The following is a 23,613-nucleotide window of genomic DNA, read 5'->3' on the forward strand; positions in this document are numbered from 1 at the left end:
TCTCCTTATTACATGTTCAAAATGCTCATTGGAAATCCTCTCTGGGGGTTAGTCTTCAATTCTGTTTGTCAGCTAGGAGTATCTCTCTTATGAAGTTTATTTATTCCTAAGGAGATTGGGGAAAAAAATTTCTGAGCTCTCAATCCTATATCGCCTTATTCCCTTTCTAGCCATTCTCAGATTATTTTTGCTAGCCATATGAGTACAGAAGCACATACAGATACAAATAAAGATATCACATTAAAAGCTGTCTTCTTACATAAATAAAATGCGAAAGAAAAAAGGCCAAGTTGCTCTGCATAATGACTGACAATGCAGCATGTTGAAAATAAAAGATGCTACATGGCAGGAGCACATCCTTAGAGGATTAAAACCCCCAACAACAATCCAACCACAAAACCTACCCACATTTTAACTCAAAGACTCACACTGCTCTCTAAATTTAAAAGCTGATGGCTGCAACTATGCCATGGTGGCTGTGACTCTGTAGGAGTTGGAGTGGAGATGACAGTGAAGGCACAGCCATTCCACTGGAGAGATGTCTCTTAAACAACAAGAAGGGGAAAGACAGATATGCGGCCGAAAGGGCACAGTGCCAGGAGAGGCAGGAAGGTGCAGTGGAGAGAGCACTGCGCTTGGAACACTCGGGGTTCAAATCCCACCTCTGACATTTACTTGTTGTGTTCGGACAGGCCTAGTGACCGCTCTGAGCCTCAGTTTCCTCATCTGTGAAATGGGAGGCCTGGACTAGGTTGACTCTAGGCTCCCTGCTTCACATGCCTGGGATACTTTCCCCTTTCATCGTTGCCTCCAGGGAGAGGCACCTGCTGCTTGGTGGGAAAAACAGACTTGGAAAAGCATCCCCACCACATCCCATCCTTCCCCACTCTCCAAGAAAGCTTAAAATAGAACTCAACCCAATTTATTATTAAAAAAAAGAAATAATCCACTGAGTCTGACTGATTAGATGAGGGGAAAAAATAGAAAATACTCATATTTTCAAACATATGTGCTCCAGAACAGGCTATGCCCCAAAGAACAGGGCAAGTTCCTATGTGTACAAAGATATTTAGAGCAGCCTTTCTGGTGAACTGGACACCGTGGGGTTGACTATCAACTGGGGAAGAGCTGAACAAATTATAAAATGAATGTAACAGGCCATTACTATGCTGTAAGAAAGGACAAAGGGGACAACTCTGGGGAAAGACTTGTATGAACTGATGCAGATGGAAGGGAGCAGAACCAGGAGAACAAGACATACAATAACAACCCTGTAAAGATGAGTTCTAATCGATATGGGGATCGGCCATGATTGCGGAGGACTGCTGGTGAAGAATGAGAACAACCTCCTGACAGAGAAGGGAAGGACTCAAGATGCAGAACGAGATACACATTTTTGGACGTGGCCAATGTCGGAACTTGCTTTGCTTCATACAGTGTATTTGTTACAAGGTTTTCTTTCTTTTTTTTTTTCCCGTAGGATGAGGGGAGATGGGAGGGAGGAAAGAAAATAAATGCTTGTAAACAAAAAAAAATTTTTTTTAAAAAAAGAACACATTTCTTAAGTCTCTACCTTTCATTTTCACATCACAGAAGAAACGAGAGAAGTAAAAGCAATCAAAACCCAGAAGAGCAGAAGACCAGCTCTAGGGCAAAATCCAAGTGTCTCCTTTCCTTTTGGCCCTCAGTGAGGAGAAAGACTTTGTTCAAGCAGTAAATGGTTTCCTACAAGGGTACAGACATTACTTCTCAGAAAACTGAAATGACGGAAAATGGGGAGTACGGCTTAAACCAGAAAGACAGAAGAGAGAAAGCTGCCATCTGTACAGAGAGAGTGATTTTATAATGGTCAGCAGGGCTTCTTATGCCACAAGCAGAGAAGGGCTGGATTCTGGTCCCTGCTGTTCTTTGGGACTAGATGGCCCAGCCTGGGAACAAATGTAAGATGTCGTATGAACTGCATGAGAACTGAAGCCCTCTTTTCCTTTGCTCAAGGTGACAATGGAAAGCTCCAGCCATAGCAGGTAGGGGTGACATAGACTATCTATCCTGTGTAATAAAGTTTAAGGATATGTTTAAATAATTGATTATGTTCAAAGCACTTTTTTTTTGCTAGTATTTTTAATCTCAGCACATAGCATAGTGCCTGGTACACAGTAAGCACTTAATACGTACTCTTTTTCCCTCTCTCTTATGTGTTCTCTCTCTCTCTCTCTCTCTCTCTCTCTCTCTCTCTCTCTCTCTCACCAGTGTTTAGCATATTGCCTAGTACACAGTAATCACTTAATAAATGCTTGCTGCTTGATTGATAATCAACTTTGGTCAGTTATTTTTTTAATTGACAAAAGATAAATGAGAAAAGGTTAGACATTTGAGTGATATAATAATAAATGAAATTAAGCAGACAAGGAGGAAGTTTGCTATGTCTAAAAAAGATAAATGAAGGGAGCGCTGGATGGACTAGTGGTGCTTAGGCAGCTGGAACCCTGGGCTCTGCACACCAGGCGGTGTTTGTGTGCTCAGAAATCTCCATTTAAAAAGATCCTCGTGGGTTGGGGCAGTCCCAGACAGCTACTGTGGAATCTCAGCAGCCTAGAGATTCCATGCCATCTAAACACAAAGGCAAGGAGGAAGTCCAGTGCAACTCAATATGTACAGAATTGCTAGCCTCTATTCTCATGTAAATTCCTAAGCTGATCCAGGGAGAAAAGAACAAATCTGCTTCTAGCCTTCCCAGGAAAACCAAGGCACGTGGGTGGCCTTCCTGGCTGCTCAGCTCCTGGAAGTCAGTCACTCATGACCACAGAGGTGGGAGCCAAAAACTCTGCCCAATGCTCCCATAAGTATTCAGGAGCCCCCGACACGTGGCCCTTTGACAATGGGTGATCTTTATCACAACAGGTAAAGGGGGCCATGTTCAACATTCAAGGCTGTCTCACTGATCTTTTAATACTGGGTTTGTAACCCGTCACAAACAAAAGGTCAGTGAAGAATGGTTTGGCCCATGGTACTATTTTCAAGGTTTACTTCCACATGTGAAGCGAGGGTCCCAGACAGGAAAATCTCATTTCTTGGGTTAAGAAAAAAAATTCCATTGGCTAGATTCCTAGACTTGGAGTCAGGACTGCGTTCGTTTCCCACCTCGGCTCTTATCAACTGTGCTCCTTGGGTTAAGTAACTGAACCTCTCTCAGTCCCAGTTTCTTTATCTTTAAAACAACAGGGAGAATAATATCTATGTATGCACTTTAGAAGGTTGTTGAGAGACTCAGATGAGATGATACATGTAAAACACTTTGCAAATGTTAAGGCACTGTATAATTTATAACATACAATGATAACTGTTATTAATGTCCAATATTTGGATGTTCAGTTGTTTCGGTCTTCTCTGACTCTTCATGGCACCATTTGGGATTTTCTTGGCAAAGACATTGGAAGTTTACCATGTCCTTCTCCAGCTCATTTTACAGATGAGGAAAATGAGGCAAACAGGGTGAAGTGACTTGCCCAGGGTCACACAGCTAGTAAGTGTCTGAGGCAGGATTCAAACCCAGGCATTCCTGATGCAAAGTTCTGCCTACTATCTGCTAGGTCACCTTGCGGCCCCAAGCCAGCTGCTAGGGAGTAGAAACGGTGATCATTTTCAGATTAAGCTGGGCGAGCAGTGTGCATTTTCCTTGGTCAGGGCATGGCTGAGAAAGGCCTGCCTCCCAAAGGTTAGCATGTGTCGGTATCTCTTCCTTCAGAGCCAACGATGAAAGGCTTTCTCCTCCTTTACCCAGAAGTACCAACAGACCTCTCCCTTGTTTTGTCTTATTTTTCCAGGGTCTCTGTTCAGCCTTTTAAAGATTTTCACAGTGGGCCTGACTTGCTTATTTTTCCTATGGGGTTGGTCACTGAAAGTTCCATAAGAGTTGGATTATCTTCCCCTGAGGGGAGGAGGTAGCGGAGGAGGGCCTAGAAAGGCAGCTCTTTCTCAGTCATTCTTTAACAAGTGGTGCTCCTCAGTCTGCTTTTCTTTCTTTATTGTTTTTCTGCAAGGCAATTAGGGTTAAGTGACTTGCCCAGGATCACACAGCTAGTAAGTGTCAAGTGTCTGAGGCCATATTTGAACTCAGGTCCTCCAGGACTGCTGCTCTAGACAACTGTACCACCTAGTTGCCCCCCTGCTTTTCTTCTAGAGTACTTCAATCTCCTTCTAAAGCCGTCAGATGATCTCTACTTATCAAATGGCTTACAGGCACAGGTCAAGCAGTGGCACAATGGAATTCCATTAGGAAACCAAATCACCTTCTCCTTAGGTTACATTTTTATCTCTACATCTTGGGCTACTGTTGAGAAAAATATTAAGTTCATTATCTTCCCTTAGTGTGCCAAGATTCGAAAGTCAGAAATGATTATAGTTTTAAAAAATGGCATTTATTTCCAAATTGCTAAAACTCTGTGTTTCTGAAGCGATTTTCTAAAATGGATTGAGTTATTACGTGCGCTGTCATTTACAAATCAAAAGATTTTACTTTTTTTCCAACAAAGGAAGATTCTGAAAATATTGAACCTTTAAATAGTCCTATTATCAAATTTCTTTTCAAACAGATAGGAAAACCTCTCAATAGCTAAGGAAAAGTTTCAAGCAATCAACAAAACATTGATCCGATGCCCATTACACACAGGAAAAAATGAAAAGTCCATAACTTCAGTAAACTTCCATTCTGCAGTGGGGAGATAACATGAACGTATGTGAATATAGGCAAAATCTACACGGAATCAGTGCAAAGTAATTGGAAGAGGGGGTGGTACTAGCAGCCCTTCATGAAGACAGTGGCATGTGAGTTGAGGTCTGAAAGAAACAAGGGAATCGAAGAGGCAGGGGTGAGGAGGGGGAGTGTTCCAGGCCTGTGGAAGGGCAGGAGTGACAGGTAGACAGACGATGGTGCAGAAGACCCCTGGCTCAGATCCTTTCCAGCAGGTCACTTGGCCTCCTGTAGCTTCAGTCTTCTCATCCAATGAGCAGGTTGGACTCTGCCCATTAGGCTCCCTTCCCAGATCTAAATCTATGATTCTGTCCCAAGGATAGAAAGCCAGATTGGGGCCGGGGTGGGGGGGGGGAAGGGAGGGAGGAGGCTTGACAAGCCAATCAGAGGAGTTGATGGGGGTGAGTGATAGGAGGATGTCTGGATCACTGGAAGGGGGGTGGTGCCCCCTTGACAGAAAGGGAAAAATTTAGGGAAGAGATAATGAGTTTGGTTTGGAGAGGCTGAGTTTGAGTTGCCTGCCGGATGCTGAAGTCGAAACATTCACAAGGCAGGTTTGTGATGCTGGACTGGAGTTCAGGAGAGAGCCTGGGGCTGAATACAAAGCTTGAGGAGTCACTTGCACGGAGACAAGAAATAAACTCAGGGAAGCCACGGGTCAGATCCTTGCCTTGAAAAGTCAGGTCTTTCTAAGGGTGGCCTGTGTAAAGCTAGGACTGAGCAACCCATGAAGAAGCAAGCATGAAAGCACTTTGGGTGCGCTTGCAGCACGACTACTTAGAACAGGCAATAATAAATGGGTAGCATTCCTCTAGTAACACCTATCACATGTTCTCATTTAATTTGGACAGTGGGGTTAAGAGCATTGGGAGGCAGGGCTTGGCCATCAATGGACGAGGTGACATCTGGCTAGTTACTTACCTTCTGCTGCCCCTTTCTCCAGCTGAAGAAGCGGATTACCCACTGGCCCTTCCTCTTAAAAAACAGTAACAGGGATTTCGTGCTCTGAGAATTATGGAAGAAGGTCAGACAAAACACTTTTGCCACATGATTCTCTACCTGCCCTTCCGATGGGGCCCTGGTTCCCACTTGACAGAGGCTGCTCCAGCTGTGAAGCCAGATGCTGTTAGGGGGATGAGGCCACTTGGAATGTGAGAAAGGCATCCTACTGAATCTTACTGCTAAGTTCCACTTTCACAGCTTAAAACGACTGCCCACGAGGGCCATTTTGACCTGACATTTTGAGATTTCTGTTAATAACATGAATGTGTCAAATACCTGCCCAGAGCTCTGAGGTTATGTGAGGGGCCAATGGTGAAGCCATTATACAGACGGCAGCCAAAGCATCCTCGAATTCTGGACTGTGTAGAACGAGTTTTGGGGAAGCTTGCTAAGGAAGAGAAGAAAAAATATGATAATAATACCCCCAAGGCATAAAAGCTTCAGGATATACTATACAGTGACATAGGGATAATGAGTAAAAAAATTCAGCTTTCCATCTTTTCCCACTGTGTGACAAATCTCTACCCATCTATCATGTATACTTTAGGGAACTCCTCTTAGGTGTTCTCAGACTTGGACATCCTGCGACCCCTCTGGGCCTGCTACCAAAAGCACATGAAGAAACAAACAGACCACTCAGCTTTCCCTGATACCATCTGCTCATTTCAGAAACGATGAGGTTTATACCTGAGGCATAAAACTGGGAACAGAGAGAGGAGAGAAATGAGAACACAGCAAGTGGGCCAGGATACAGCAAACAGGGGAGGGGCAGCCAGGAAGAGAGCTAGATAGGAGATGCAGATATGGTCCGAGGGAGGGGCAGTGTTCGCTTGTTACACCCAGCTCAGCAGTTCTCCTGACCCACTTAGGATGCCTTGAGATCTCCCTTGGGATTAAAATAATTAGGATACTTTGGCTAAACTTAAAAGCTGCATTAAGCACCATGTGTTATTTTGTGTGTAAAAGGTGAATAGAAAACTACATTGACTAGTCTGTTCCATTGTGTGAGGTGCAGGGTGGACTCTGATGGAGACTACAGAGAGAAATTTTACTGAAAACTGTGAAGGAACATTGGCCTTCACAGGTAGAGCCAGGCTCACTGTTAAAAAGGCTGATTTCAGAGACAGAACCTCTCTGATCCAATCAGAGTCTAAAAATACAGTGTGTCAGTAAGGATGGCTAAGACTGTGTATGCACTGTGACCCTACACAAGTCATGTGGCCCCCTTCCCCCAAGCCCAGCTCAACATCCGTATTTGTAAAATGAAAAAGTTGGATTAGATCACACCTAAAAACTGTTCAATTCCATGACTAAGTTGAGATTTTAAATATGTATATGTATGTGCATATATATATATATATATATATATATATATATAAATCTGTGTGTATGTATGTATACATATGTACAAACACATTTTTTAAAGTTAGAAATTTGTTATTTTTACAAATTTGCCTCTTAGTGATTCAACAATACAGTTAATCCTAATTCTGTCTCAGTATTTTTTCATCATTTCTCTTTTCTTTTCAAACTAAAAGCATTCAGAGTTTGATATGTTACACATGGTTGGCTGGATGTGTGATGCTCCCTGCATCTACTATGAGTGAGTTAGAACAGTCAGGAGACTTACCGAGAGTGCATTACTGAGTCCCATCAGGTGTGAAACCGCAGAATTCAATAAGAAATCTTCTGTGAAATGGGTAGTTACCTAGAAGTGAAAGGGATCCACTTTCATTAAAATTACTTTTTACATCCTAACAGAATTCTTTATTTCAAGACTTGGTCACTGTGTGTGTTCCCTCCTGCTGACATGGATTTCAAACCATTTACAGAACTGCTGATTATCCAAAAATGTTAAATTAGATGAATGTCATCTTTGATGATATTAATCAATGTTATGATTATCTAACCAACAATTAGTCATTTCCTGACCCTGGCCTACCCTCTCCTACACCTTCAAACATGTCTGATCTGATTCCGTGCATATCTCTGTGCTTGGAAACCACTGCCTTCCTTCAAGGCCCAGGTTGGATGTCCTCTTCCCCACAATGACAGCGGTGACCCCTCCCCAAAGCTTCCATGCTGTTCTGAGCTCTCCTGTACTTAACCCACTTTAACTTAGATAATAATTGCTTAGGTACATGCTGACGCTTCAAACGGATGGTCAGTTCTCTGGAGGTAAGAACTTCTTCATTTTTCATCTCTGTACTCCCCAGTATCCAGCATGGTGATACGTATATAACACCGCCTTAACAAATCTTTGCAGAATGAACGAGCACGCATGATCTTGAACAGTTAACACAGAAGGTGCTAAAAAGAGTACCTATAGTACAAAGAAGTATCTTTAATGAAGACTCAAAACTCAACCTTTTCCCGGGTGGGGGGGCATCTTAACCAAATGAGGCCCTTCTTCCCTAGTTCTTTCTGACTTGTTCTGATAACTGCAGAGCACTCACGTACACACATGTAATTAGTGCACACATGAATATTTCAACACATCAGTGCTTTAAGGATCAATAATGTCGTTAGGAAATGGGTCAAACCCTCTCTGTCACAGGAGTAGTTACAAGAAAAAAAATCACCAAAAAATTCCCCTCCTTCCAGGCCAGCCTGGTGATGAGACTTCCTGGACAACAGACAATCTAACATTATAACCGGATTAGGGTTTGGAATCCTTCTAGTTGGCAGCATTTGTCAGAGGCTGGTGTAGCCCTTAAGGACCCAACCTTACTTCTACTTTGGGGGAGGTTCTTGGTATGTCAATATAGACTCTAAGTGTTCTTATGTAATTCATGTATGACATAAGTATTCTTATATTGTTTTGAACATGTTTTGATCAGTTTGATCCTTTATTTGACTTCAAACTTTCTGAAGGTAGCCCATGCTCTACAACACTTAATACAGCGTTACTCAGCAATCAAAGTGCTTGGTATGTGCCAGGTACTCCTCTAGGTATGGGCTCACAAAGACAAAAATGAGACAGTTCCTGCCCTCGAGGACCTTACATTTGACTTCTAACATGTCTGAAGATAAGTAGATGCAATGTCAATTGAGGAGTGAAAGGGTACTAACATGTGGAGAGATCATGAGAGGCCACATTGAGCAGGGGACACTCGAGAGGCTCTTTGGAGAAAAATAAGGATTTTGCATGAGGAGGGAGTTCAGTCTTGGCATGACCCAGGTTAATGCAGGGAGGTGGGAGAGGTAAGGCTGAGTTAGGAAAAGAGCTAATGAGTAATTCAACTGAGCTAGAGTGTAGACTATATGAAGAAGAGACAATGTCAACTATAACTAGAAGGGCACACAAAAACAACTAACATAACAGACTAACTAGCCAGCAAGAACTCTCTGAACCATATTTTGGGTGGCCCAAAGAAGTTGTTGAAAAAATGTAATTAACAACAATGGTGTGGTGGTCTGCTGGATGTCCCTTAATAGAAACCCTTGGTTAGATGCCCTTAATCCACATGGTATAAATGACTGGTAAGAAGGCTATGATTATTCTTAACCTAGGAAACATGGAATCAAGACAAGAGGAATAATGAAACTGAACGAAATATAGGTCTTTTTTTCCTGCTCACTTTTACCTTTAGCAGAAAAATGAACATGTGGTGCCTTTTAAAAAATTCAAGATTGTAAAATTCACTAAAATGTCACAATCCATCGAATTAAGTAATTAAAAATCTTGGAGCACAGAAAAATAAATATTTAGTGATAAAATAATTGCTCAAGCATCACTCAAGTTATTAAATTCATTCAGTATATTATTAAAACCTTTTACTGAACATCAAAAAAAAAGAAACTTGAAGAAGGATCATTAAAAAAAGAGCCCCTCTTGAAAACAGGGCCCCTTTAGGAAGGAGAAATGTTTCCATGCTGATACAATCATGTATTTGGGCCCAAGTAAATGAAAAATTGGTTGAACTTAAAGGCTTGAATCAGCATATCTACAAACCAACTTTCATCTTTTTCCACTTAAATTTGATGACAGAGGAATTTTGGGTATGGGCTAGATGCCCAGCAAGGAAACATCTATAGAATTTTCAAGTTCTTTCTTCCAAGGATTTGTGACATTTTTTCTTTTCGTTCTCAAAAGCAGCTGAATGTCATAATACCGTTAAAAAAAAAACAACCCATCTGGTTAAAATGACTAGAAGCTTCTTTTACTGAATCTAACCCTATATCTCTTTTATGTAGGAAATGGTATTCTCATCTCCATGGCCAAAATGTGATAGGTGGACTTTGAAGTTACTTATCCGCAAAAGTTAAGCTCTGTCACAGGACTCACAAGAGTCATGGCCCAGTGGAAAGAGCTCTAGATCTCGGGTCAGAAGAGCTACATTCAAGTTCCTCAACTTCTCAGAATCTAAGTGTCTTTATCTGAAGATTGAGGGGGTTGGATGAGATGGTCACTAAGGCCCCTTCCTTTATGAAGCCCTGGAATGACCATAGATCTAGAAAGGGAAGGGATCTCAGAAGCCTTCTAGGCCCAACTCCTTATTTTGTGTCTGAGGAAAATGAAAGCCTGGAGTTCATTCAGGGGCTTGCCTGAGGTTACCCAGGTAGTGTTGGAGATGGGATAACGCGTCACAATTTTGTATTATTTCAATAGTTCAAGGATTTCTGGTTTCACTGGGGTCAGTCCTCTCACTCCCAATGAGGAGCGCTGCCTTTCCATATCTTAATAGATTATTCTTATGAGTTGCTAGGTCTCCATAATCCATTACTTGGCTGCTAACCTGGTTACAAGCCTCTTGAGTTGAGCTAGGTTGGTTCTTGGATCTAAAACACACAGTCTCTAGCTGGGTGTCTACTTGAAGCCTTCATGGGTTGGGAAGATCTCTCCAAGCTCATTGGGATCCACAGACGTGGAAGCCCTTGAAAACACAGGGTTGCTTCTACTCCAGGCTTGGACAACAGAGGGAGATCTTTTTTCAGTCATATCTGTAATTGTATTAGTATAGGGAAGCCCTAGAGGAATAGAGAATTCTCTGCCAATGGGCATCAGCAATTCTGAAACTTAAGAGTCTCATGAAGTTGCCCTGGGGGCATGGAACAGTAAAGTGACCCCCACCCCCCCACCCCACCCCACCCCAGCCCAATCCTGCTAGTATATGTCAGAAGTATATGGGGACTTGACCCCAGTTCTTGCTGAGGCTCTAACCACTACATCACAATGCCTCTTTAGTGGTGCTAAATCAGAATGTAAGGGGCAAAAGTCTATTGTTTATGTTAGCTGCATGTTTATTTTTGTAACAGTTAAGCTACATTTGTCTAAATTTATAATTAAGGAGGGACAAAAGTTCTAAAACCTTCTGGGGTGTCTCATTCCTCAAAGGCAACTTTAATATTATTTTCTCCACAGGACATTCCCTCCTGATGATGTGTGTGTTGTGGGGACCAACTGGGGTGAGGAAGGGAGGGGGAAAAGCTTCACAAGCTGCTACGTAAGAGTGCTACCGACAAAGTCTAGGCTACCATGATAAGAAGGAACTGCAAGTAGTAGCAAAAGGTAGAGTCAAGATCACTCTGAAATCAATGTCATGAAGGGAACCCGAGGTCTGGGGAAAAGACTACAAAAATCAGACAAACATGAAACAGCAGAGCTGTGATCTGGGCCGTTGGGTCCTGAGTTTTCTGACCTGAGAGACGACAGAGTTCTTGTATTCCCCAAGCTTCCTGGCTTCTGCTTGCTCCTTGGGACTCAGCAAGTGAGGGCTGGGCACCTGTCCAGAAGCCCTGGCCTCGATGAATTTGGTTGTCAGCGACCAGAGGCGCTGCTGCCACCTCAGCACCCCTGGGAAAGCATCAGCTGAGGACAGCACCAGGAAATGGGAAAGAACAGGAGATATTTGGTTAATTAAAAAATGAGCAGAAAAAGGCATAAGTAAGAGTGAGGCTGCCTTCTCTGCTGCCCATTTGTTATCAGATCCCGTGAGGTAGGCTGCGGAAGAACAGTTGTCCCTGTTTACAGAACTGAGACAGGAGGACCATAGGCTAAGGGGCTCACTCAAGACTGGGATGAATTAGAGCAACCTGAATGACTGGTCCTTCCATTCATGTACAATGACCATTGCAGAAGGGACAGAGAAATGACAGTGAGGTTAGTTTTTAGCCAGCACTCAAACTTAAGGTGCATACTATGTGCAACAAGTCCCCAGTCCTCCTTTTTGCTTCCTTACAAAGCCATAGAGACATTGACCATTAAGGGACACTGGAGATCACCCAGCTGGCTCCCCTCTGTTTTTATGGATGAAGAAAGTGAGGCCTGGAAAGGTTTAGTGACTTGCCTAGAGTCTTCCATCCTGCCATTACTATTTCTTAGGCAGGTCCACCTCTGGACTCAGATCATACAGCTGGTAAAGACAGAATGAGAGGCTATTATGTAATCTATTCAGGGATAAAACAATCCTAGCATAATTACTCCCGTCAAGTCATTTCTGATCTAAAGGACCTGAGGGATGATAGATTTTTTTCTAAGGGTGATCTGGAAGCTGGCCTGAGATGACCTCCTCTTGCTAGGCTGAAGCTGAACCAGGTTTACGGCAGATTTCTCAGGTCCCTTCTGGAAGGGAATGGACTCTTTGGACTGGAGCAGCTCTATGGAGGGCTGGGTATGGGGCAGACAGGTCTTGGCCTCACTGGACACTACTGGATGCTGGACTTTCCTCATTCTCGTTACTCTCAAAGGCTAGCTCTGAGTGAACAGCTGGATGACGTACGTACTTTTCACATCCCACAGGAGATCTTTTTCTGGAGGGGCCGCAAAGAGCACGTACAACCGCACGGTGTCGATCCCATACTGCTTCACCACTTCTTCGGGATCTATTCCATTGTATTTGGATTTACTCATTTTTTCCCACGTCACTTCTAACTTTTCTTTGGTTTTTGCATGAACAGGGTCTTTACCTAGACAGAAGAATTATAATATCAACTGGAATAAAGAACTCAGTCAAGTCAATACACAAAAGTGATCACTGAATATGTGATGAGCCTAACGTGTCCATTTCAACAGCCCTCACTATCTGGATGACACATATCTTAAAGCCTTTCTCAGTGTGTTATACTATGAAAAAGGGTTCTTTTTCAAATAAAACACACCCCCACCCTACGACCTCATTTTTTTCAGGAGTCATAGAGTTGCGGGGATTAAGAGCTGAAATGAACCTTAGAGAACATACAATCCCCATGGCTCATTTCACAAATGAAGACACCCAAGGCCACACAGCCAGTACATGTGTGGTAGAGGTGGGGACAAGGCTGAGATGCAAAAGCAGAGAATGCTAGAGCTGAGAGGTACTTCAGAGATCATCCAGTCCAATTCCTTCATTCTAGAGAGAAGGAAAACGGTGCCCAGAGAGAGGGAATGGTTTGTCCCAAATAAAACAAAGACAGTCATTTCACTATAAAAGTGTATTGCAGTCTCTCTCTAATAGCAAAACAGTAATTACCTTTGTGTTCATTTTAAAAGCTGATTTTGCATTCATTAAAATGATTAGGGAAAAGAGCAGGAAAGAATACATTAGTATTTTTTTTTCTAAGTCTCTCTGTTCCGGATTTAGGGCAAGAATTCAACCATACCCTGATCTTTCCACCCAAAGTGCTGTCAATAAAAATTCCTTTAGGCAGGGAGAATGGTAAGGAGTGAAGGGAAAACAGCTGGCTGGGAGAGAGAGAAAAGGAGAATAGTTGCTTGGTTAGGGCCCTGGGGACCTACAGGGAGTTTATGACACAGCTCATCTGGGGCCCTTCGAATTGTCTTAAAGAAGCGCTAGATTCAGATTTTCTGAGGCTCTAAGGAGGGTGAAGCCCTGTTGGGGCCCTCAGTCTCCAGGTGGCGGCAGTGATGGTACCTCTCTGTTCAGTTCTGCCATGGCCTGTACAAAATGAGGCAGCCTTTGGGCCATACAACATTATTTGATGATGATGCTCTCTGGGCAGTGCTACTACTCATGCTGGCTAGACACAGCTCAGGAAAACAATAAAATCATGCTAGATCAATCCTGGTGCTATTTGGTGACAAATACATCATTCCCTCTGAGAATAGGGATCATTTCTTTCTTTGTCCTTGTATCCATCATCCCAAGCACAGCGCCTGGCACGTAGCAGGGGCTTCCCAAATGACCACTGATTTTGATTACAGAGTTGCAGAACTGGAAATGCCTGTAGGGATTGAATCTAAGCCCCACTTGGAGAAGCAGTTTTAGGGAGGTTGAGTGAGCTCCCCTTGGTCACACAATGAGACAATCTCGGGTTGAGAGATGGCAAGGCCTATGTGCTTTGGTCCTAGATTTGTCAGGCAGCCATGACTTGCAGCACCCCTTCTTCTCTGAACTGGCCTTGGGCTTTCTAGCCGCACCTGTACCAAATGTTCCATACTGTTTCTTACCAGTGAGATCAATTTCCTCTCTCTTCAGATACTGGCCAGATGGTAGACGGAAGGTCTGCCCTTTGATAAGGCCTTGAACCAGCAGCTTACGAAAAGGCTCTCTGAGCAAAGATAAAAGGAAAAGGAAACTGGTGTGTTGGAAATGAACACTCAAACAACAGCAACATAATGGGTGTGAGCTTTATGAAACAAAGACAGGTGTATACTGATAAAACCTGCAGGTGAACAACTGCCTCTGAAAAGCCCACAATAATCACACTTGTGATCAAAGGGCCCCCACATTGCCTGGAGGCAAAGAGGACAGAGTCAAATGAGCTGGCATTTACTCAGTGCCATCTCCTAGAAGCAGTGTGGTGCTGGGAGATTCCCACTTGGAACCTGGGTTCAAATCTTACCTCTGCTTCTCACAACCCCTGTTACCTTGGGCAAGCTGCTTCCCCATCTGGATCTCAATTTCTCCATTTGTAAAAAAAAGAGGCTTAACTAGATGCCCTTCAAGTATCTTCCAAACATGTTCCTGTGTGTCCACTCAGGGACTAGGCACTGTGGAGGCCCCAAAAGGGTCCGAAGCCATGCCTTGGGCTTAAGAAGCTCACCACCTTGCTCCCTGCTACTTTACTAACTGCTACTCTATTAACACTATCCATTCAACTACTACATTTTACAACTACATTTACTAACTGCTACTCTATTAACACTATCCATTCAAATCCAAATAACAAAGTATACACTTTTCCTATTATATCTAATGTTAACAGCTATTTCACAACTATTTTAATTCTAATCTGAAATTAAGTATATTTTTTTGGATGGCGAGCCCAATCAGTTTAGCTTTGAACTATTTCTGAATGTACTGCTTTAAGTTACTTTGCAAAGAAGAGCCACTCACTGAGAATATGTACATATTTCATGCCTTTTAAAAAAAGGACAGCAAAGAGTCACCAGGTTTGGGTGAGACAGAACTATGTTTAGATCTTAAAGATCTAAATGCTTTAATGAAGCAATGCCTACATTCTGACATTCATCTGGAGGAGAGTGCCTTTCAACCTGTACCTGGAGGAGACTACCTTTCCTTGACTCAGGCCACTAACTAGGATGGGCTTTTTTTTCTTTTAATTAATTAATTTATTTTTAGTTTACCACACACGGTTCTACATAATTTTGAGTTCCAGATTTTCTCCCCTCCCTCCCCCCTCCCTCCCCAAGACGGCCTGGAATCTCATATAACTACCATGTATAACTTCGCATTGAATTAATTTATACACTAGTCAAGTTGTGGAGAAGAATGAATCATGAGAAAGAAGAGACAGAACCAAAAAAAACCAAAAACCCAAAAACAAAAGAGAAGCAAAAAAGGCGAGCATGTAGTGCGCCTCAATCTGTATTCAAACTTCACAGTTCTTTCTCTGGATGAAGATAGCATTCTCCATTGTGAGTCCCCTGGAGTTGTCCTTGCACCTTACGTTGCTGAGCAGAGCGCAGTATGTCAGGGTTGGTCCTCACGGAATCCATATATCTGTGGCTGTGTACAACGTTCTCCTGGCTCTGCTCCGCTCACTCAGCATTATGTCGTGTAGGTTTTTCCAGGTTGTTACGAAGTCCATATCATCCCCATTTCTTATGGCACAATAGTATTCCATTACCTTCATATACCACAGCTTGTTCAGCCATTCCCCAATTGATGGGCATCCCTTTGATTTCCAATTCTTGGCTACCACAAAAAGAGCCGCTATAAATATCCTTGTACATATGGGTCCTTTACCCTGCTTGTGTGATTTCTTTGGGATACAACCCTAGAAACGGTAATGCTGGGTCAAAGGGTATGAACATTTTTATAGCCCTTTGGGCATAGTTCCAAATTGCTCTCCAAAATGGCTGGATCAGCTCACAACTCCACCAGCAATGCAACAATGTTCCAATTTCCCCACATCCTTCCAGCATTTATCATTTTCCTGTTTTGTTATTTTAGCCAATCTGACAGGAGAGATGTGGTATCTAAGAGTTGTTTTGATTTGCATTTCTCTAATCAGTAGTGATCCAGAGCATTTTTTCATATGCCTATAGATAGCTTTAATTTCTTCCTCTGAAAACTGCCTGTTCATATCACTAGGATGGGTTTTTACTGAAAGATGCTAAAGCAGTTAACCTCCAAGAAGCCCAACCTGCAGGAAACCAGCTCCAAGCATGGAATCAAAGGAAATTTCATCTCTAGTTTAATAGGCGTCTCATTTTGCTTTACAATGCCACTTAATTTAGACAGGTTGTGATTAGGAACAAGTAGTGGGCCTGAAAGACCTGCCAATTGTCACTGTTAGTTCAATCCCAGTGATGAGAAAAGAGGCAATTAAAGATGAAACTTTTTACTGGAGTACTGGGGAAAAAAGAAAGGTGTCTGAGGGGGAAGGGGAGGGTCACTGGGACAAAAAGAACCAATCTCTTAGCATTTTTTATGCCAGTCCCTCTTCAACACCCCTAACAAGCGATGTTCCAGGCTCTACTGGCAGAACTCCTTATTTCCCTGACCTTTTTTCTCTTCTCTTTTTGGGTGGGTGGGTGGGAATGTGGAGTTGGGAGAAAGGAATTATAGCAGTGAATGGAATACTGATGCAAATATATCACTCACTTGAATAATTCCTTCTGCTTGCTGCCAGACCCTCCAGGTTCTGCCTCCCTCCCTCCCTCCCTCCTTCCAGCCTGGTGGTGGAATTAAAAAAGAGGAAGGTATTAATTTTGCGGCTGAATGACTGCTCCATTAGTGACCCCTCCCTGACAAAAATTTCAGAAAGAGGACTCCCCTGCCCCAAGTCCTTCCTCTCATGATGCCAAGGGCTCTTGATGCCAGAGGTTAAATTGAACCATCCTAAACCAGATTAGGAAAGAGTACAAAAACTGTCTTCAGAGGCACTAGGCAGTGTTTCAGCAGCGTAGTTTTCAGATTGTAGAATCTGGGCTGTTCTTGTTTGAGTCTCTGAATCAGCAAAGCCCTAAAATGATTTGAGCTGGGCTTGAATAAAAGCCCTACATAAATGTCATGAATCAATTTATTCAACGATTCAAACAGCATTCAACAGCACTTATTAGCACCTTCCATCTGGCAGGCACCGGAGGAACAAAGACAAAACTCCACGGCTCTTGCTCTGAAAGAGCTTACATTTTACTGCAGGGAGAGGGCAGGCACATAGGAAATGAAGTATAAAATCATCCCTGGAGGGGAGGACACTAGTGTCTGGGGTGATCAGGACAGACTTCCTGAAGGACGTGACACATGAGCTGAGCTCTGATGGAAGCCAGGGAGGCTAAGAAGTGAAAGTGAAGAGGCAGTGCATGCACGTAAGGGGGATGGATGGCCTGTGCAAAGGCTCGGGGATGGAGGACAGAACAGCACCTGGGGCATTTCGGCTGGAATGTATCATGAGTGGAGGAGATCAATGGGCAACACGCCTAGAGCCAGTTGATCAACAAGCACTGCCTTGTGAACACAGCTAAAAACTGGGGGTTCCAAAGAAAAAGCAAAACCATCTAAGTCCCTCAATGGGCTTTCATTCTAACGAGAGAGACAATATACACATAAATCAATAGATACAAGATATGTGTGGAGGCATCTTGTGAAGGACTTTAAGATGCTCCAAATCATTAATTGTAAAGAAATACAAATTATAACAACTCTGAGCTTCTATTTCATACTCATCAAATTGGCAAAGATGACAAGGGAGGAAAACAGCTGTTGTTTGAGAAATCGGGCACAATGATGTACTATTGGTAGAGATGTGGACTGGTTCAATCATTTTGGAAAATAATTTTGGGACTATAACCCCAAAATCACTGAATTTCAGTGTGACCCACTGGTATTTGTATGCAAGGACAGAGGGAAGACCTCAGAGATAGAAGAGTATTTATAGCAGTATTTTTGGTAGTAGCAAAGAACTGGAAACAAAATAGATGCCCATCAGTTGGGAAATGTTGGAACAAAATGGTGCCCTATGAATGTAATAGAGCATTTCTGCACTGCAGGAAATGATAAATACGACAGATTCAGACAAAGAGAAGGCTTGTATGAACTGACAATGAGTAGAATGAGCAGAATAATTTATGTGATGACAACAATGTAAAGAAAAACAACTTTGGAAGACTTCAGAATTCTGATCAAAGCAGCAAACAACAGTGATTTCAAGGGATGGATGATGAAACATACCTCCCACATTTTGACAGAGAGGTAGAGAAGGAGATCTGTGTTCTCAGATGTGTCTGATGTGCTGATTTGTTTGGCTAGATTATATGTATTTGTTATAAGGGAAGGCTTCTAATCAGAGATGGCTAGTAGGGAGTGAGAAATGCAAATGCATATTCATAAAACAGGTTTTTAAAATGCACAGAAAACAAAAAAAAGTACAGAAGAGAACAAACACCAAGAACAGCAGTTACGTAACCACTCAGGTACACACATGAACACAGAATCTTCTCAGTGCCCAGCAGAGTGCACGGCACACACAAAGAGGTGTTTAAAATACACACACGCAACATATGCTCTCTCAACAAATTACCGTACATACTAGAAAATGAGGGTTTCTTGTATAAACCTTTCTTGTACTTCTTTGCGTACTGAAATGTCTGTTTGCTGATGATTGTTAAATTCACAGTAAAAAGAACTTTAAAAAATTAAATGAAACAGAGTTTAGGTGCAGGGCAGCGGGGTTGGGAAGGGGAAAAACTCCAAACCAAGGAATTTGAATTTTCTCCTACACCCAGAGGGAGTCTTTGGAGCTTCTTAAGCAGGTAATGACGCGGTTAGATGGTACTTTGGGAAAATCAATGTGTCATCTGCGTGGAAGATGGATCGGAGAGGGGAGAGGCTGGGACAGGGAGCTGAGGCGTGAGGCTATTGTACTAGTCCAGACAGGGTGATGTGAACAGAGACAAGGGGACAGAGAACTGATACATTATGGAGGTAGAAACAACAAGATTAATGGGAAGGAGAGGAAGGAGTTGCGAATGATCTCCTGAGGCTGCAAACACGAAAGCACCCGGATGCTGGCTGTGCTGACGTGTCTGTCGTTTAGAGAACACTATCGTAAGCTAGACGTCTGTGATAGGATATTAAAATTCACATCATGTCATTTCAAAAAGTGACAATAGCACCACTGCCGCTCCTGGACGTCAACACCCGGCCTGCTCACTTATAAATGATGCGCTCACATCTAAGAAACTTTAAAAGGGCCTACTTTTCTTTTTTTTTTAAATAGACCTCAATATGGATTGCAGAAAAGGAACAACGTGTGCGGCTCTAAGCAGCTGGTCTTTGAATCTCGGGCTTTTGGAGACGGAAGGAACTTCAAGAGTCCATTTAGTTCAGCCTCTTCCCTGGACAGGATCAAAGAGACCCAAGCTTATTTCATTATTAAGGTGAGATTGTTTATGTTCCTTTTTAATGTGCACATGCACGCTTTGCAACCCAACAAAAGATGCTTGTTTGGGTTGCTTCTGGTGAATGTATCTTCCGTTCTTTATTACCAGTGCCTCGAGGTTACTGGCTTAGTGTTGAAAATGCAGCACAGTCAACACACTGTGCGATAGCCCCTACCTCAACCAACCCTCAGTTGTGTCAGTATTTAAAGAGTTCCACCGCCAATTAGTTTGGGAAACTCTGCTCTACTTCATTCTGAGTAAATAAATGGGTTTTCTCTTCTTTACTTTTGTTTTTTTTTGCCAGCTGGCCAACAGCATAGAAAATAAGCCTTAAAGGGACTTCATTGATTCTGAAAATTTTAATAAAACTTCCCTTTCCCTTTCCAGACAGTCAGCCTCCTGTTCTGATTGGAGGCACTGACTTGTGGAAAAGTTTTCATGACGAGCAGGCCACTAACTGTAACAGAGTTGCTCCAACTGAAGGCCAATTTCCTTCTTTAAAAAGGAACACACCCCCATATGGTGCATTTTGATTCTGAAAATTTCATCTCTAAAGGCACTTGTTAAGAATTAAATGCAAAAGGTGACAAGGATCCATCTTTGCAGCCATTCTTTTGTCTGCTGAAGAAATGGAAATCCAAGACTCTACCACTGTTTAGGCTCTGGCCTTAGTTCTTACTGACCTGGTATGAATTATATGACAGTCGGCTTGACGCTTCAGCACGAAGGACTGAAGGGAAGGGCAGGAGATGCTGGCCAAGGGGTAGCCTCCTACCAAGTCAATCATCCTGGGAATGGCTACCCCATTCCTTGCCAGCTATTTTTACTGGGAGACAAGTTTCCACTAGCTATCTCTGGAATCTTTGAACATAAAGCACATAATTAAAATTCTTTTCCAACATAGAGTTTTGGTTCTGGTGTTGCAAGATAAAATACATTTGTTTTTTTTTTCCTTCAAAGTAACATAACCAATAATAGAATCCAAACCCAACAGAAGACAAGCAGGGATACTACCAGTGTTTATCATAATTCCATTTGTTTCTCATCTCCTAGGAGCAAGGAGCGACAGACGAGCAGTCTAAGTGAGCCTCATAGTTCAGTAATTTTGGGGGGCAGGGTAGGGTGGAGGATATGTGTGGCTAGAAAATTCAAGCAGCCAAAACTATTTAAAAGTTAGAAAAATCTGTTTTGGCCTTAAGCTCTCTAACCAAGTGCAAATGTAAACTTTTCTGCTCCTAGCTAAGCCCACTTCCATTTAATGTTATTGCTAGGCCTCCAGGACAGAAAACATCTGCCAATGGCACATGTATTTGCAGTTAAAAATAGAGATTATGAAACTTTGATGAAAAAGTGATATAAAATACTGAAGTGTGTTAGGACCTGTGACTTGCTTTTCCTTCTAGACCTGGGTGGGAACCTGATTGGATTTCTGGTCCAAGTGCTAAGGTCGCACTTGAACACGTTTACTGAATATTGTATCAGAATGATGTTAGCGACTCACCTAAACACTTATTTCATGGTTTCTCTGTGGTAGGCACAAACCTGATGTTTTCCTCAAAGGAAAGCTTCTGTTAAAAATGCTCACAGCACCCTGGGTATTATTATACACATTACAGAGATTAGTTCATCACTCTACCAAGTGGCCCACCATAGAACCGAACGACTCTAGGTGCATGAATGTTGTCAGTTTTGTTGAGAGCGCTTCCTACTTAATGGGATCCCAGACTTAGAGGTGGAAAGAACGTGAGTGGTCATTCAGTCTAATTCCCTTATTTTCCGATGAGAAAGCTGAAATCCAGGGAGATCAAGACCACCCAAGGTCACGCTGGCGACAACCTCAGCAGGGCTGAGTTCTTAAAACATGGTGTTCTGACTCCAAGCCCTGGGGTATTTTCACTCCACTATGTATCACCTGAAAATACTGACTATGCTTTTAAAACATGTTTAAAACCCTTTGTTGGACAGTATACAAGCTCTTCCTGAGAACAATTTCTGGGCCTCTATCAGTTGTTCTTCAGTTGTGATCAACCCCTGGTGACCCCGTTTGGGGTTTTCCTGGCAAAGATACTAGACTAGCTTGCCATTTCCGTTTCTAGCTCATTTTACAGATGAGGAAACTGAGGCCAACAGGATGAAGTGACGTGCCCAGGGTCACACAGCTGGGAAGCGTTTGAGTCTGGATTTGAGCTCAGGTCTTCCTGACTCCAGGCCCAGTGCTCTATACTACAGCACCTAGCAGCACAGCTCTATCAGATGAAATGTTTATAGAGACAGACAGCATGGAATACTGGGAAGAATGCCAGGTCTGTCATCAGAAAACCTAGTTTGCTCCTCAGTATTTGTGTGACCTTGGGCTAGCCGCTTAACATCCCTGAACCTCAGTTTTCTTACCTGTAGAAGAAGGGGTTGCAACCAGTGCACTGTGAGACTTCTCCTTGCTCTAAAACCTATCATCGCACAGTTATTACTGATTCATAGTAGTTTTCTGTCATTGGGCCATCCTGTGAACACTCGGAGGGAGCTGGAGGATCTCTAAGGAAGGTTCTAAGTTTGATGTTAAGGTACTTGCCGACCACTCTTCCACGGAAGCTAGCTTACAGGGGAATAGAGTTCTCCTTGTCTTTCTCATCCATGACATGGACGAGAACTGGGGGCGGGAAGTTGGGGCTGCTGCCTCTTGGGCCGCAGCAATCTTCCACGAGGAGATGAGGGAACAGAAAACACTGGCCGCCCAGAGCTGGGAAGGAAGTGCTGAAGACTTTAACTCCAGGTGAAACCACAGAACCAGAAAGCTAAGAATGGGCTCCGGGGTGTTTATGTCTCTGTAAGAAGGTCAAGGACCCAAACATTGTTCTCTTTCAAGGAATATAGAGAAAAGAGAGAAGGAAGTAAGAAATCTTGAGGGTAAAGAATAAGTAAGAAAAGTACCACATTATACCTAGGTGTTGTTTTCATGAAAAGTATGTACTTTATGCATTTTTAACACAATACATAGTGATACCAAGTTCTGCTAATTTTGAAAAAAGCAATCTTTCTATTTAAAATATTTTTTGGTCCAGATATGATTTTATCCATGTAGGCAACTCCCAGTGTGGAAACTACCATCCCCCAGTGCAGATCACCATAACTTAAGCATTTTAGAGAGTCGTCTGAACGCGCTGATTTTCCCACAGTCTGAGTCAGGGGCAGGACTTGAATGACCCAGATCTTTCTGGTTCCAAGGCCGGCCCTCCTTCACGGCCCCATGGTGCTTTAACACAAAGCCATGTTTCTGTTCTGACATATAGGCCAGTTTCCACATTGGTTAACCATGTCTCCGGGTGAAGCCTGGTGGGTCAAATGACAAATCGTGGCAACTACAGCCACCTGGTGGCAGCAAACATAAATGACAGGTTCAGTTCTCGAATCCACCCTTAAACTGAACGTTCAAAGGGATGAAAAGAATCCTTCTAAACTTGACTCCCATAGGGAACTTCCCCCATATATTTAAGTGCCTGCGTTTGGAGTAATTATCCGAGAAAGCAACTGAAGGGCAGAGAAAATGAAAGCTGCTTCCAGCTGCAAGATGAACTAGAAATAAGATAAAACATCCCCTGAGTAATCAGGAGGAAAAAAAATGACTTCACTTACCAAAAAAATTCATTTTTTTCAAGAGGGAGGTGCACCTACACGTTGGGGGTGAACACACTCTGTTCTTTTTTCCTCCACTGCCAGCAGGTGAAAAGCTTTTTGGAAAGTCTGACAGTCTCAAAGGACGAATACTGAATTGTGAGTGTGGGAAAGTGAGCCATTTTCACTTGTTTATGACAGACTGGCCTTTGCCAGAAACGTGTTGGTTAAATAAAACGATCCATTAATTTTTCTCCCAGAGGATCATTAAAATTTCACACCTAAAATAAGTCACTCAACTGCAGGAAAGTGAATGATACAGCGGAGAGGGCACAGGGTCTACAGTCGGAGGACATGACCGCTGACGTGCCCTACTTGGGCCACTCTGGCCGAGTCTCCTCCCAACCCCGGGCCTCAGTTTCTTCATCTGTAAAATGGACTGGATGAGTGGATAATGTGA

The 23,613-nt window shown here is 42.9% G+C and overlaps 1 protein-coding gene across 1 annotated transcript in view; it reads right to left on the bottom strand.

Annotated features, from left to right (window-relative positions):
* LARS2 (leucyl-tRNA synthetase 2, mitochondrial) overlaps nucleotides 1-23,613 on the bottom strand; it is a 176,645-nt gene that overhangs the window by 13,536 nt on the left and 139,496 nt on the right. The window contains exons 16-20 of the mRNA XM_036762051.1: nucleotides 14,142-14,242; nucleotides 12,479-12,661; nucleotides 11,395-11,564; nucleotides 7,383-7,460; nucleotides 6,029-6,140 (exon numbers count right to left, since the gene is read on the bottom strand). Coding sequence (XP_036617946.1) covers nucleotides 6,029-6,140; nucleotides 7,383-7,460; nucleotides 11,395-11,564; nucleotides 12,479-12,661; nucleotides 14,142-14,242 — 644 coding nt within the window. The remainder of the gene's footprint in view (nucleotides 1-6,028; nucleotides 6,141-7,382; nucleotides 7,461-11,394; nucleotides 11,565-12,478; nucleotides 12,662-14,141; nucleotides 14,243-23,613) is intronic.

Source organism: Trichosurus vulpecula, chromosome 5 (genome assembly GCF_011100635.1).
Source record: "Trichosurus vulpecula isolate mTriVul1 chromosome 5, mTriVul1.pri, whole genome shotgun sequence".
Classification (NCBI taxonomy): Eukaryota; Metazoa; Chordata; class Mammalia; order Diprotodontia; family Phalangeridae; genus Trichosurus; species Trichosurus vulpecula.